Consider the following 15946-nt stretch of genomic DNA (forward strand, 5'->3'; position numbering starts at 1 on the left):
TAACTGCCCTCAATGAAACAATTTTTACATTGACTAAGTTATTTGAAATCCTTGACCAAAAAGCCTTAACCCAAGATCGGATGTTAAAAACTCTTACAAACAAACTAGATTGGCTTGTGTGGAATCTTCCAAATACGCTCAAGAATGCTTTAGTTAATGATGAGCCTAAATGTGGAAATTTTGAATCCCATGTTATACCTATGGGGATGCCACTGACTGAGAGAGTAATGTCTGATAAGAACTTACCCTCTGACCCCCATCATACGCAGGTGGATATGCAGATACTCTTGTGCTCCCAAGCGCCGATAACGATGAAGGGTGCAATATCGCTGAATCCTCTGAACCATCCAATTCGGAATTACTATTATATGATGTTTTCTGTCGTCCTTCCCAAAACAAGAGAAGTAAAAGAAAAAGAAACAGAAAGCGCACCTGGCAAAGTGGCCCTGATCTGAACACTACAGTGGAGCAAAAAAAATAACAAAAACCAACAAAAAAATCACCGATATCAACAAAAAAAAATGACTCAGACTAAAGCATTTGTGGCAAAAATTCCAAATGAAGAGCCGCAACCTATGGAGAATAGGCCACATAAACAAGCCAATGAAAAAGCTCCCAAACGGAAGGCTGGGCTCTCTCAATGTCAAGGTAAGACTGCCGCTAAAGCTGTTATGGTCAATGCACAGAATGCTGATGTTTGTACTATGGACAACAACTCTATAAATAAGACTATTACTCCAGAAGATTTGCTTAACTTCTTAGTTTACTCTCATAATAATGCTTCAGTTGTAGAAACCATTCATCATAGTTTACATGAAGACAATATCTCACACCCTATCCAAAGTCCAACTTTCTGTGTTAATTTAAACTCTGACTCAACTATATTTAAAACTCTTGAACAGAAACGTAATGATTTGCTATTACGTGTACCCTTTGTCAAGGGTTCACCCCACAAGCAAGAGCTGCCATCCACAAGTAATCATGTGGCATTCAATCTGAATATTTGTAAATCGGACAATCAATCCTATTACTATCCCGATAAAGAAATCTGGTGTCCATGAATCAACCTCTTCTATCTCAAAATCAGTGGAGGTAGCTGAAGAAATACAGGAAATAAACCCTTATCACTCTAATAACGAAAGTAATCTCTCAGAGGATGTATAAGAGGAAACGCTACGTATCACTATGATAGATAGGATATATTCTTATCCTAATCGATCTACCTTGCTGATTGTATTTCATGCTATACCTTCATTAAAATAAATAAACTCTGCGGATTTTACTGCAGTAAGATACCCAAAACCTGCCTATCAAGACACTGTGGAAATAATTATTCCATCTCTAATTGTTAAGAATCTTGTTTGGTGAAACAGACACGTGTTCCAGCAGAAAGGCTTACTACTTGAAGCTATCTTACCACCAGGCCCTACTGAGTCTGATTTACTAAACCTAAATTATCAGCAGTGTCATCGGGACACTAATTGTGTTAATAATACAACTGCAATCCCGCATGTTTGCTGTAATTGCAAACCAACCTCTCATAAACCTCCCCAGACCCCTGAATCAAAATGGACCCGGGTTACTCATACGAGAGACAAGGCACTTAATGGACAATCTACTAATTGCGTTATTTCCGCTCATGGGTGCTCACTTGTGTCATGGAACACAAGAGGATTTTCCCACCTATTATCAACTAAAACCACACTATTGAATAACTTTAATTTGGTTTTGTTCCAGGAAATGTGGATGAGTGTACCTGTGCGGCCTGATCATCAAATTGTACTATAGCGGCCTCTAAAGCGGCAAGAGGTCGACTGGCTGCTGGCTTACTAATAGCTGCTTGAAATGATTCTGAATTAACGCTTGAAGCCTGGTCATCACCTGACCCTGGCATACAAGCAGTCAAAATACATACAATTAATAGAAACCATCCGTTTTATACCACTACAGTTCTAATAAATATATACTGGAATCCAGCTTCCCCCTCCAGACCACAATTTATTGAGTTGATTCTTGACCAAATCTTATTGGATCCCAAGATTATGACAACGATTATTGCCAGTGATTTTAATATGAATCTTTTCTCTTCATCACAACTAGATAATAATAATAATAGGGTCGCAAAATGGCTTGCAGGGATGAATATAAGAAATGTCTCCATGTTAAACGGTACATTTACGAATGATTGCCCCCCATGTTCGACATGGTCCATTAGGCTCTAGTCATTCTATTCTTGATTATGTATGTTTTTCAAATAATGCTAACAAGTTAGTAGCATTGTTTCAAATCATTATCTCCACAGCAAGTGATCATAACCCGGTTGAAACGCAATAGATTCCTCATAGTAGGGGAAATTCTCAATATTTTTTAAACCCAAGTTAGACCTAAATACGGCGAAAAATAGTCTAAAATGGAATCCTAAACTTATATTAACCCTTCAGCACAAACTCATCAAAAACACTCTAAATGATGATAGAATAACTCAGGTTTTCTATAATGATTATATTCAAATGATCAAACATATAAATATTGGTGGCACTAAACCAATTTTGTCCATAAATACGCCTGGAATCCAGTAATATATAATCTCAAAAAAGACTTGCGTCGTGCACTAAGAACTCTCCCTTCTAGAACAAACAGAGAAAAAGGGCTGCATTGAAAACTATATATAGAAATAAAATCAAACGAATAATGCTTCTACAAAGACAAAAAGATGCATAACAGATGCTTAAAGCACTTCTAATTAAATCCCCTGGGGAAATCTGGTGAATAATCAATAATATTCCAGGGAATGCCCACAGATCCTTGCAGATAGATGACTTCCAAAAGCTGCTTATGAAAACTGAAATTTTGTCAAATAGTAAAACTAGTTAGATATCTAACTTGAACAATTTTGAATTTGATGCCATTGATATATTAATTATAATTTAAAAGGTTAGCTCATCTAGGGCACCGTGCACAGATTAATTAACCAATGCAATTATCAAAGCAAATCCTGAGGCCTGGGCTGACTGCCTTAATATAATATTCAAAATATCCTGAGGACAAAAAAATACAGCCGTCCTGGCAGGAAGCCATATTGATTCCAATCTTTAAAAAACAGTTAACTATCAGCCTATTGCTCTTTTAGATGTACCAGGTAAAATTCTAGCGAGATTGATAATGCAAGATTTTTCTGAATGGTTTACTGACAATGAATTATTGGACATCAATCAATCTGGATTTGTACCGGAAAGTGGCACAACTCTAAATCTCCTAATACTGTCTGCCATTAAAACTGCCATTAAAACTCAAGCTATCCAAACTAAGCAACCAGTTTATCTTGCCTTAATTGATCTAAGCAAGCATTCGATTCTGTATCACGGCACATCTTGTGGAACAAACCTTTTAGAGCAAACTGTCCATCTTACATTAGCTATTTAATATATCCATTTTATTCAAATACATTGATTAAAATAAAACTCACGTCTGAAGGCCTCTTGTCCAAATCAATTGAAACTAATTCAGGACTGAAACAAGGCTGTCCATTTGCATCAATACTTTTAAAATTTTTATATTAATGACATTTATAATGCTTTTAACACTGTTCCCTCATTTCCACCTTGTTTAGGGACACATCAAATATCATACTTATTTTATGCTGGTGATTTGGTAATTTTAAATAGAGCTCCTATTGGCTTGCAAAGAAAGCTTGCCTTAACTATTTATGCTGAAACAAATAAACTAGAGATAAATACAAATAAATCAAATATTCTAGTATTTCAGCATAATGCACGGAAAGCAAAATATAAGTTTAACTGGATGCTAGCTAAGAACTCCCTTTGGATCAGCCATACAAGGACAAACTTGCCCTAAAAATGAGATTATTAGCTACTCAAGGGAAAGCCTTACAAAAGAAATATGTTACATTCTCCCTATTACCCGCCCAAATGTTTTATTTACAGAAAGTCATCCCGATTATTACTTATGGTAGCCATACTAAACCCTCTTTAAAGCTGTCAGATTGTATATATTGGAAGGTGTATACTGGAAAGCAATCTTACCAGTACCTCCAAATATACCAATAGCTCTAATTCGCTATGAGTTTGGCCTAACATCTCTGGCTACTTCAGTTTCATGGCAAATGTTGGCTTTGTTCAGGAAGTGCTTGGTCTCCACAATCGCGTCAAAGAACTTATTTACAGCACTAAAAAACTTGCTAGAAAAGCGGCATGCAGGCCAGATTGAAAATTGGAAACAAACTTGTAGCATTTCCAATAGTTTACTTAAGAGTGCTGCATGCTGCACTTGAGTACCGTTGCTTCTCTTGAACCCTCTCCCTTCTTGCTAATCCTGAGTGTACTGTAGATGTTACATATGGAGAATCTGAAAATATATTTACTGCGTGTCCTTCTGACATATTTAGTGCCTCATTTAATGCCAGTAACACTGCTGCTTGTGCAGAGTAGTGTGCTGGCAGCCATGTTTGTGGGAAAAACCTCAATCTCCCCTTCCTCGTGTATTCCAATTTTGTGCCCTACTACTGCTGAACCAGTATGTCTCTACCCCAAATTTGGGTCAATACTTGCTGATCAATCAATGAGTATCATGTCCCCTCCTTCAATCACTTCCTCGTTTAACATGGGTTCCCTTAATTTCTGTCCATGCATGCCACACAATCATGTGTATAATCTCCTTTCTCTATTGGTTCCGCAACTAATTCTGTTGGGTTAACTGCTCTGCATCTAACAATTTTGATTGGAGGATTTGTCAATATGATTTCATACCCTGATGCTCTGAGTTGTCAAAGTCGATTTAGATCTTTCTAATACTGCAATCAATGCATGTTGCACATACAAAACTACTGGACATCCCATTATTATTGTTGATGCTTTTTCAATTTCGAATGCAGTGGTAGCAAGTGCCTGCTCACAAGGAAAGTGTCCTTGCATTACTGCGTCCAATGTCCCACTGTAATAAGCCAATGGCTTGTGTCAATGTCCCTTCTTTTGGGTCAGTATGGCATTCATTACTTTTTACTGCCGACTGCCTTAAAAACTCATGAATAAAATTACAAAAGTAATCCAAAAAGGAGTGTACACTGTGCAAGAAGTAGCGTCATTTTATTCAGAGCCCAGGCCCAGCTTGGAATGCAAAATTCACACACCATGCGAAACAGAACTGCATGAAAGGCGCTGTCAAAGAAAATCCCCTAAATCAAAAACTTTTATAATCATCTAAACTAGTTGACATCAAAACACATTTGGTCCATTCTTTGAACAAAGATCATTGGATCAAACATATCATTCCCCTGAATCGGGACATACAATAGCCTGCAATGATTGGGTCCCGAAAATCTTCCCACACCACCCTAGACCCCCACTGTCGCATTACAGTCCAACCCACACTTCCCACATCATGAAGCCAAAGCATTGAAACATTTGGGATGACAAGCGGATATTTATTAATCTGCCACCGATTATCCCCATCCGCTTCCCATGAGAACACTGCAGATCATGACACTGACAGAGGCTTGAACTAAAGAAGAGTTACTGTTGTAATGTTGCATCTTAACAACACTTCAAACGTCTTCCCATGCTTAGTTGTGCCCTAAAGGGCAATTTGAAACCGCCATGACACACTCTGAAACTGCCAAAAGACCAGTTTCATAACTAATATGCAGAATTATTAAATGAGGTTATGTTCACTGCCTTTCCCCTGCACCCGTGAGCTCGGCTCCATGAACTCAAAAGTGTCATAAACTGTTCATTCATGTCCTCTCGTATGATCCTGGTAACATGTACTTTTGCAATGTGCTTTCAGCCCATGTAGCTGCTAAGCAAATTAAAACGTGCAAGTTCATTTCTACTAAACCGGCATGCTTTGAGGCCGTTTGCAGCACCTTGATCTAATGTTAAAACCTGCATACATACCTGTAACCTATTTATCGTTTATATGCTAGCTACTTAAAATTCAATTGTTTTGGGCATTCTCATGACACTTAAAATTATTTAATCGTAACTGAGTCCCCCTCCCCTTTTAGTGTGCTATTCCCGCAACTGAAATGTGCATGCTTCTGTTCCGCACTGAATTTGCATTTCCACCACAAAAGCATGGGGGTGCTAAATCAGGCTTCAAGATGGAAAGGAGTACAGCTTGGTCTCCTAACCAGGAACTAAGAGGAACATGCAATCCAAAGGGTCAGGATCTGGTTCATATAGACAAAAGACTGGGAAGAACAGCATTAATGGAACACTAAGCTCAAACAACTAAGACTCCATATCCTAAACATGGTTGTTGCATGGTTGAGGAAAAGCAAGGCAACAAAGACAGGAAATAATTTTGGATTGCGGTTTGGGTCTGTAATTCATCAGAGAGGAATGCTAACAAGTACCAGAAGTCCTACACAATGCAGTTTGACGAATCTAGCGAGGTTGTCACTACTTCACCGGGGGAAATCTTCCCTCATGTGGCCAGGGAAAGGCAGAAACTACTTTGACCCTGGCGGGGGGGCAATCTGTGGGAGGATCACATGAGAGAAGACCAACCTCAGGGAGGTGGAGTAGACTTTCTAGGTCAAGGCAGGCATTTCCCTGTTTCTTTAGCTTCTGGTAACACCCACTTGCCTCCCTATTACTATATGGCATACTACAGTGTGAGTGTAGAACCTCCAGTCATGAGCCATCACCAATTGTATTTAAATTCCCCTTTGCTTGATAACATTGAGACGAGGAAGAGGACTGGCGTAAGGAAGATCACTAGAACCGGAAAGCAAACACTAGCTCTGGTTGTTGGAAAAGGTTAAAGATGTAAAGATGCTGGGGCACTTAAAAACCCCACACCTGGAGAGAAAAGGAGACTCACTTCTCCTGACGTCGTTCGGGACACTGAAGGAGAACAGGCTGCAGTGCGCAGCATAGATTCTGCTGGAGATGCCATCTGGGGAATTCTGGAAGCTCAAGGTTCGCTGTGCTTGTGCCATGGACAGCAGGAGCTGTCAGGTGAATAAGAAGGCAAAGTGGGGAGCAGACGGGATGCCATCCCAGCCGGCAAGCAAGCCACAGCGAGAACGGTGAGGCACGAAGAGCGCCGAAGCAGCCCACAGAAACCAGGGAGCCCAGAAAGCAAGGTTGGGATGGGGCGCCTCATGGTGGATGCCTCGTACATTGATGAACCTGTTAAGCCCAAACAAGAGAGCTGGGATACTGGGGCGCTTCAGCAAAGAGACTAAGACGAATGAAGAGGGGTCTCTGACCCAATATATGAAAAGTGTAATCAAAGAATCTTGGAACTAGATAAGAGAAGATGATTACAGATAATGAGAGAGTCTGTGACTCGTACCCGAATACTGAACCAATTAATTAAGTCCTGGCAGGAGAGTAAACCAGGCATAGAGCAATTCTGGGAGCCGCACCAAGTGACCAAGCAAGAAAGTCCTAGCAGGGGAGTAAACGAAGCACACAGCGAGTCTGGGACCTGCACCCAATCAAGAGTGCTAAACTTGGAAAGAGGTGGAAAGTTCCTCAAATATGTAGAATCTAGGGGAAAGGAGTCTCCCTACCCTCCTGCAGGTGACGTCTGTGAACTGTGGTAAAGTCAAGAAAGCTTGGGGGAAGGGGCACACCCTTTGAAATTCTTAAGTATGGTAACGTGAAAGTGAAGAACATTGAAAACAGAGAAATCCAGGGGAAGGGAAAGAACCCCTTTAACTGGTAGAACTTAGTTTCTTTTACACTTTGGAACTTCATGTTGGAACTTTGGAAAGGAGCTGCAGGTGATCAGCTAAGAGACATTTTGAGTTTAGTGTGTGAGGGTCAGGTTAGGATTTTGGACATAGGATGGAGAACTTGTTGTTTTGGACATTCTTCTTTGTATTCACATTTTTATTGGATTTACTATAGAACAGCAATACATATAAGTTTACAAAAACATGGGCCTGGGCAAGCCAAGCACAAGTCCAGTTTTTACATTAGCTCCAAGAACCTCCCGCATATTTCATCATACAAGTTAAATTTCTTCCTTTTGCTCAATATTACCCTCTCAATTTGAGACATTATGCATAAACCATCAATCCAAGCAGACACATATGTTCCTTAGTTTTTTGTGGCAGGGAAACCTTTCCTAGAGTTAGAGAGGTAAGATTTCCTTAACCCCCTCTTTAAATTTATCAATAGACGTCTTTAAGAATCGCCAAAATGCCACTGTGCCCAAGTCTTACTCATGACCCCTTACAGCAAGCACCCGATAAATGGAAGGCAGAACCAAGAACATCCCTTGCACATGCAGATGTTCCAAGGTTTCACAAAGACAGGGATCACAATCTACCATTATGACTCTGCAAGATACTGAACTGGTTTCTGGAATGCACTAGATTTCCAAATTTATACTGGAGGTTTGTAGACTTGTGGCTGTACACTAACAGTTCAGGACCATATACAGCTGATGACCGGAACCTACAGAAGAATCCCCACCCTATTCGGAAGATGACAGGATTATGCTATAGGCTTAGTGATCCAGGTGGATGCTACCACATTTTCCGATTTTAATTTTCTGTTCAGTTATTCATGCTTGAATATATATGATTCAGTTTGTTGTTTCTTGGCACATCTTCTTATCCAAAAGTATGCAAAGGAAACCATCCCTCAGCATATAGAGTAGTTAGTAGCACAGTGAGGTGGATCTTTATAGCAAATTTATAAGAATGCATTGTACACTGAAGGAGGTTGTGGCAGGAGTTTGAAAAGACAAGGAAGAGGCTGGTGATAAGGGAGTACAAAAGTGGGGTTATAGAAGTCATGAGGAGATGGTAGGTAAAGGTATCATGAAGTGGTAGGAGAATGGCACCAGGATGTGGCTGGTAGACGTTATGAGGACTTGGTTGGTAGGAAGCCATTGGGAGGTTTTAGGTAGAAGTCATAAGGATGTGGTAGGTGGCAGTGTTCAGTAACAGGTTGAAGGGCACGCTTAGCCAAAAGCAGGGGAATAAGCATGAGACTCTGACCAGACAGGTTAAACCCACAGTGGGAGGACAAACGAGCATGTGGCATGGCGTTGAGGGAGGTTGACGAGGGAGACGAAGCCAGAACTCTAAGAGAGGGCGGTAATAAGGCCCTCTTACTCTCTCCTGTGAGATTTGGGGACGCTGACCCCAGTCATTGAAGAGAGGCTCCAATTATATGTATAACTCTTACCGGAGACACAGCAGTGCCTAAAGGAGCTACATGGACCAGTGGTGGTCATGTCCCAGCATCAACAAGAGACCAACAGGAGGTTACCCTGAGAGAATATCGCAGAGGCTGAGTGTGAGGTTTGAAAGGTTGGTTACATTCCAGTGGAGTAGGGTAGGAGAAGCTATGCTGACCATTCCAAGAAGGACATTCTTATTGTTTGAAGATCTTTTGGGAAAAGTCAGAAGGGACCAGCCTAGATAACCCTAGCAGGGGGTAGGGGAATTTAGGTTTGTGGCCTGCCTAAATCATTAATGTATTTAATATATCTTTGGGTACCTGCCCACAAAGATGACAAAGAATAGAAATAAAGCACGTTATTTGTGTGCAAAGTATTGGCATTGCTAATAAGAATAAGAGCAACATACAGCGGAGGAAAGTAAAAAGAATGGAAATAAAAAGAAAGACCCAAGGAAGTTTTTTGGTTCAACTAAGAATGGAAAGGGTGAGATCTAGAGTGTGGATAAAGAGCAAGTGGTAGATGGGACGGACAGAGGAACTAACGCTAGCAATGATATGACATCTGAGATGATTAATCCACCCCCTTGAATCAAGACATGATAGACACAACTAAAAATGTTGAAGATGAAATAGACACTGTGATTGATGAATGGAAAGTGGTTTGTTAAACTGGAAAGCAGTGTTATGGCTGGATGAGGTCAAGTGAATACAAATCAGTCCCGTCTGTCCTTGATGACAACTCATCGGTTTTGATATTCAAATCTATTTTTGAGGAGGATTGAAATAGCTGTTTGAATAGGTCCAACGGTATTATATTTCAGTTCAGTGCCAAAACTGAGTTCCATTTCCTCAACAGACTTCAGATGGGGGGATGTATTCGATGATTCATTGCTTGGAAAATGTGCTGTTCACTTTCATTCAAGATTGATCAAAAATCTGATAGTTGCAGGTCATGACAAGATTATGCAGATGGATTCTGGGACACATACACCAAGATTATGGCAAGGTATTGGGGTTGAGGAGGGCCTCAAAAGAGAAGACGATAGATGTACGATAGATGATCATGGGCAGAGGCAGGTTGCATTCCACAGTGAATCATTCAGCTGGACTTGGTTGGCAACCTCGCTTAAAACTACTGCAGGAAACTGCCCAGGCAAGTTGAAAGTAAACTCTGGGTTGTCTTATTGCACCGATACTTTAATTTATATATTGAGGATTTATGGGATGAATGTAATAAATGGAATTTTCTACCTAAATTTAAAGAGTTTAAAGTAAATTGTATAGTCTATGCAGACTATCTTCATTTATTGAGATTTTACACCAGCAGGCTTTTCACTATGTGGAATCACTTCTTATTTATGTGAAAATAACTTAGTAGTTAACCCAGGGAAATAACAGATAGGTATGGTCTATAAATAGTGTAAGAATCAAAGAAGTTGATTCACTGTTATTTAGGCCTAATTTTTCTTCAAAAAATGGGTTGAAAAGACAAAAAGAATGCAGGAAAAAGGGTAGAGCATCGGTTTCTTAGATAAAATCTATAAAAATGAAATTATGGGCCTTCTCGTTGGTTCCATTAATTGCATTTTTTCAACTTAGTATCAGCAATGGTATAGAATTCTCACTTGTTTTGACTAGGAAGTACTTTGAGGGCTGCATTTGGAGGGCAGTGTTAAGATTGCCCAAGTATGTATAGATTAGTATTATAAGATTTGAGTTGGGCATTCAATCTTGGCATGATATGTTATGGCATTTATAACGAGAGACTTACCCAGAGTCTTTAGCTCACTATCTTTCACAGAGGAGAAATATCTAAAACATATCTGTCTTTGTCCTGCCGTAGGGCAGTCCAGCACCGAAATGCTAAGCAATTCTCCTCTGAACAAGAGTACCAAAAGAAACCCCAGACACGTGTTTAAGTCTGGTTGGACCTCATCAGTAGGGTGGAGCTGTGCCTCTCTAAGAATAGTGAGCAAGGGGTCCACGTCTGGATTCCCCTAGTAATTTAGGGTGAGACCCAAAGGTACTTAAATATGCAAAAAAACAATGGGGGTCCTGATGGTCCCTCTGCCAGACATTAGTATTATAACACGCCTATACACAAGTGTTTCAAGGCGCGACGATGCAAGGGAGGGGGAACAGAGGGAAGACATAGACAAAGATCTTACTAGGCCAGGTGACATTGAAATTGCGCAAGTGCAGGGGAAAGGGGAAGGGGAAAGTGCAGGGGGAAGGGGCAGTGCAGTACATAGGATAACAGTTAAATAAATAAAGACAATAATAAAAAGTGCTGCCAGCTGGTGGCAAGTGCAGGGTAAGTGCAGACATCTGGTGTCAAGTGCTGGTGGGGGGCTGTAGGGATACTGAAAAGTCCTCTAGTGCAAGGGTTACCAGGGGGGGCAGTGCAGGTGTGCAACTGGCGGGGAGGGGAACCTGGGCCCGAGATCACAGGGTAGCCAGGTAACCAGTGCAGTTTCAGCCAGGGGATTAGCAGGGGAGAGGAGGAGAGAAAGCAGAAGCAAAGAGGAAGGTCTCGAGGTACTTCCAGGCCCAGAAATGGTTCTCCTCAAGTTTTAGAGGGGCAGGGAGACTGTTCTAGAGGGAGGCCCCAGAAGAAGAAAGAGATCTACCACCAACTCGTTGCTTGGAGAAGTGAAAGACCCTGAGGTAGTTGGAGGCAGATGAGTGAAGAGCTCGGGAAGGAAGATATTTAGGAAGAGAGAGTTGAAGGTATTAAGGCCCCAGAAGGCTTTGTGGACAATGCAGAGGGTTTTGAACTTAATCCTCGCAGCCACTGGGAGCCAGTGCAGAGATTTCAGTCCTGGAGAGATAGGATTCCTGGGGTTGAGGCCAAGGACAAGTCTCGCAGTCCTGTTTTGGATGAGTTTCAGAGGGCAGAGAGTAGAGGCAGGCAGACTTAGAACGAGGCTGTTGCAGTAGTCCAGCCTAGAGCGAACCAGAGCGCTGGAGACAGTGAGCTTCTGGGGGAAGGAGAGGAAAGGAAGAATACCTCTGAGGAGGTGCAGCTGGTAGTGTGACTTCTTAGAGACATCAGAGATGTGAGGAGAGAAGGACAGTGTTGGATCGAAGATGACCCCAAGGTTTTTAGCCTCACAGGTGGGAGCAGGAAGAGGTCCAAGAGAGTGCCAGCCAGAGTGACAGGAAAGGAGGGAGCAGGTGTGCCGATGAGGAGAATCTCGATCTTACTGGCATTAAGGCAGAGATCATTGGCAGCACACCACTCCTGGATAGCAGACAGTCAGAGATGAGAGAAGGAGAAGAGGTGGCTGAAGGGAGCCTGAAAATGAGTTGAGTGTCATCCGCATAGCAATGAAAGTTGGGACAGAGGGCGGCAATGCGGTGGGCCAGAAGTGGCAAGTATTGGTTGAACAGCCAGGGAGAGAGGTTAGACCCCTGGGAAACCCCATAGTTAGAGATAGAGGAGAGGAAGGACCCAAGTTGGACCTGGGAGGATCAATCAGAGTGAAAAGAAGTCAGCCAAGCCAGGGCCTGATCGGTGATACCCAGGTTATCACAGAGACAGTTCAGCAGGATGGCATGGTTGACCGTGTCAAGGGCAGAAGAGAGATCAAGTCAAGTAAGATGAGGACACGGGGGTGTTGGAATCAAGGTTGGAGAGCAGGTCTTCATGGATATTCAGGAGAGCAGTTTGTGCTTCTGGCAGCTCAGAAGCCAGACTGATGGGTATGGAGACAACCAACAGATTCAGTGTGAAGATTAAGAGGGGCGATGGTCAACTTTTCCAGGAGTTTGCCCAGGAGAGGAGTGATGGAGATTGGGCGATAGTTAGCCAGGCAGGAAGGGTCGGCAGAGGGTTTCTTAAAAAGAGGGTGCACAAGGGAGTGCTTCAGGGGGGAAGGAAAGACTCCAGTGGCAAAGGAGTGGTTGCAGAAGTCAGCCAGAGCAGGAGCCAGGGTGTCAATGTGGTCCTTCATGGTTTTGGAGGAACAGGAGTGAACCTGTTTTGATGAGACTTTCATAGATCGAACTTTTCTAGAAACCTTGTCTGGGGAGAACAGGGGAAGGCAGAGAAGGAGGGAGGAGAGGTGGCTGAAGAAGGGCCAGAGGATGAGCAGGGAGTAGAGGGAGAAGGGGGAAGAGGAAATGAGAGAGGACAGGATGTCCTGAGTTTTAGAGATGAAATGAGAAGGCAGGGCCGAGCGCACAGGGCTTGGGAGGGGGCAGGAGATGTAGAGACTGCAGCAGAATTGGCCAGCTACTTGCAGATTTGAAAGAGTTTAGACAAGTTGTTAGATGCCATAGAGACAGTCTTGGATGTGGGCTCTCTTCTTGATGCAGTCAGAGAGCTGGTATTGCCTTTGGAGCAGGCGACAGGCCAGTTTGTCAGAGGATGTACCAGAAGCACGCCATTTCCTCTCAGCTACCCTGCAATTGCGTTTAAGGATGTCGAGGTCTGAATCGTACCAAGAGTGGCACTTGGCTTTGGGCTTCAAGCGGATCCTCATGACAGGTGAAAGGACATGGAGAGTATCAGATATAGCAGAGTGGAGAATGGAAAGGGCTGTGTCAGGGTGTGAGTCAGCCAAGTGGTTGTGGGAGGGTGAGCAAGTGGCGGCGAAAGCCTCAACTGACACACGCTTCACTGGTCGGATAACTGAGAAGGTAGGTGGTAGTGCTGGAAATGGCTTGGCCTAAGGGGTAGAGAGGGTGAGCTGGGAGGAAAGGAGAGTCATCCAAGCGAGTTGGGGGGGTGAGTCATTATATGTTAAAAAATGTACGGGGTTATATAATATAGTTATGAACAATGAATGTTTCAGTTTGTCAAATAATGGGTGAAGGAATGAGGTTGAATTCTAATGTGTACATGCAAAGCTTTAGGCAGTGCTGTGAAGGATTTATGAAAACAGTGAATATGAACAAGGATGTCTCCAGGTGGGTCATAAAAAATAAGAAAAGGAGGTGGGATAGAGTTAAGAATAGTTAGAATTTAAGATTAAAATTGTATAATGATAAGTCTTTTTGGTATACCACCTCTGGTGAAATCAAATGATATTAGAGTACATTTCCACAGTTTAGATATTAGTAGATGAAATTTCGACTAAATTGTTTACCAACCTTAGAGGTCATTGGCCCAAGATTAAATATCCTAAAGGAGTTAAGAACTTGTAGATTATGCCAAAATAATAGTAAAGAGACTTTATATCATTTGATTATGGAGTGTCCTGTGTTGGACACTTTGAGATTAAGATGGTTAGGTCAGTTTGTGTGCTCAACTTCCACTGTAATTACAGCTTCATTATGGAAGAGACTCATGAATGGCGTGCACAAGTGTCTTTGTTAATTCCTTGGTAAGATTTTTAATTAAAATTTTCAAGGAGTTACAACTTGTGGTAACACCAGGAAATGAAATATTGAAAATATTAGTTATTTGATGCAGATTTGTCTATTTGTCTGATTCTAAATGTGATGTTATGAATGTATTGTTGTGGAAGTTTGTTTATATATATATATATGTTTTTTTATGTATTGAGATACTTTGATGTGTTGCAACAATTGTGTAAGGTATAATATGTACTATAAACACAATAAATAATATAATTTAAAAAAAAGCATATTCTAACCACACACCTAACTTGGCCTTTTCTTTTGGTCCATGTCTGTGATATGACAATGGTTAAAACAATGTGACAAAAGTAACTATAAAATGCACAAAAAGAACATAATTTAAGGAGCAATCCATCATTGGTTAAAATGGAATGCAAATCAATACTTTTCCCTACTAGATTTTGAACTGCAATCAAAATTAAATGTAATCCTGTGGTTCCAGTTTTATGTCAAAATCGTTTTCATTTTGTCAGAGACGCTAAAATGTTTCTATGTACATCTTTGTAAAATATGCTTTAACTTTAGTTTTGTATAGATCTACCTACAATAATGTCTACACCAAGCAGTCGTCGCAGTTCTGCACCTTCTTCTGTTCGAAGCTCATTGTCATCTGAAAGGTAATATGATAGTTTATTAATTAGGCTGCATTTACTCTTCAAGAATGCAATTCGAAATATATATCTGGTGTTAAAATCCGTAGAAAATTACCCTATTTATTGTACACATTGGACCGACAGAATTTGCTAAGTTTTGAAATGAGAAAGGAATTTAAACTCATGATAATTGCATAGTATGTTGAACAATATCTTCAGCATTACAAAATATACATGTTATGATATTGGGTCTAGCATGCAGCAAATTCTGACATGTTCATGGTGGATCCTGGTGCTTTTGAATCTGCAAGAAATAGTTTGGACTGGTGCGGGAAGTAAGTAGGAGTGGAGAGAAGAGCGCAAGGTAGCTGTTGCTACATTGATGTTGCTTTTTGAGTGGAAGAACTGGGCTCTGTGTAGGTGTAAGCTTCTAGGTGTTTAGAAGCATGCCTACCGTTGATGCTCTGCCTGGGGATACACTGGGGTAGGTGTATGTTTGATATGATTTTGAATTGCGACCAAGCTGTAATCATGCAGGTACTGTGCTTAGAGTTTGTGGTCGAAGATGTTTGACATGTGTGTTTAATGTAAAGGTTTATTTTCTAGAGACAGGTGGTGTCAGTATGACTGACACACACACTGACATACACACACACACACCTTAGATTTGTGAGTATACCCATCCAGTGTACGCTACTGAAGATAAGAGAGCGAACACTCTTCCACTGATACTGTGTGCGATCAAAAAGCTGCCTCAGTAAAAGCTGCTGAAACTGCAAAGGGAACACACTAGAACACAACTATGATACCACTTAAAAA

The 15946-nt window shown here is 41.4% G+C and overlaps 1 protein-coding gene across 1 annotated transcript in view; it reads left to right on the forward strand.

Annotated features, from left to right (window-relative positions):
* CCDC39 (coiled-coil domain 39 molecular ruler complex subunit) overlaps positions 1-15946 on the forward strand; it is a 933141-nt gene that overhangs the window by 811541 nt on the left and 105654 nt on the right. Inside the window, exon 19 of the mRNA XM_069618669.1 lies at positions 15060-15151. Coding sequence (XP_069474770.1) covers positions 15060-15151 — 92 coding nt within the window. The remainder of the gene's footprint in view (positions 1-15059; positions 15152-15946) is intronic.

Source organism: Ambystoma mexicanum, chromosome 10, assembly GCF_040938575.1.
Source record: "Ambystoma mexicanum isolate Mex_15411 chromosome 10, UKY_AmexF1_1, whole genome shotgun sequence".
Taxonomy (NCBI): domain Eukaryota; kingdom Metazoa; phylum Chordata; class Amphibia; order Caudata; family Ambystomatidae; genus Ambystoma; species Ambystoma mexicanum.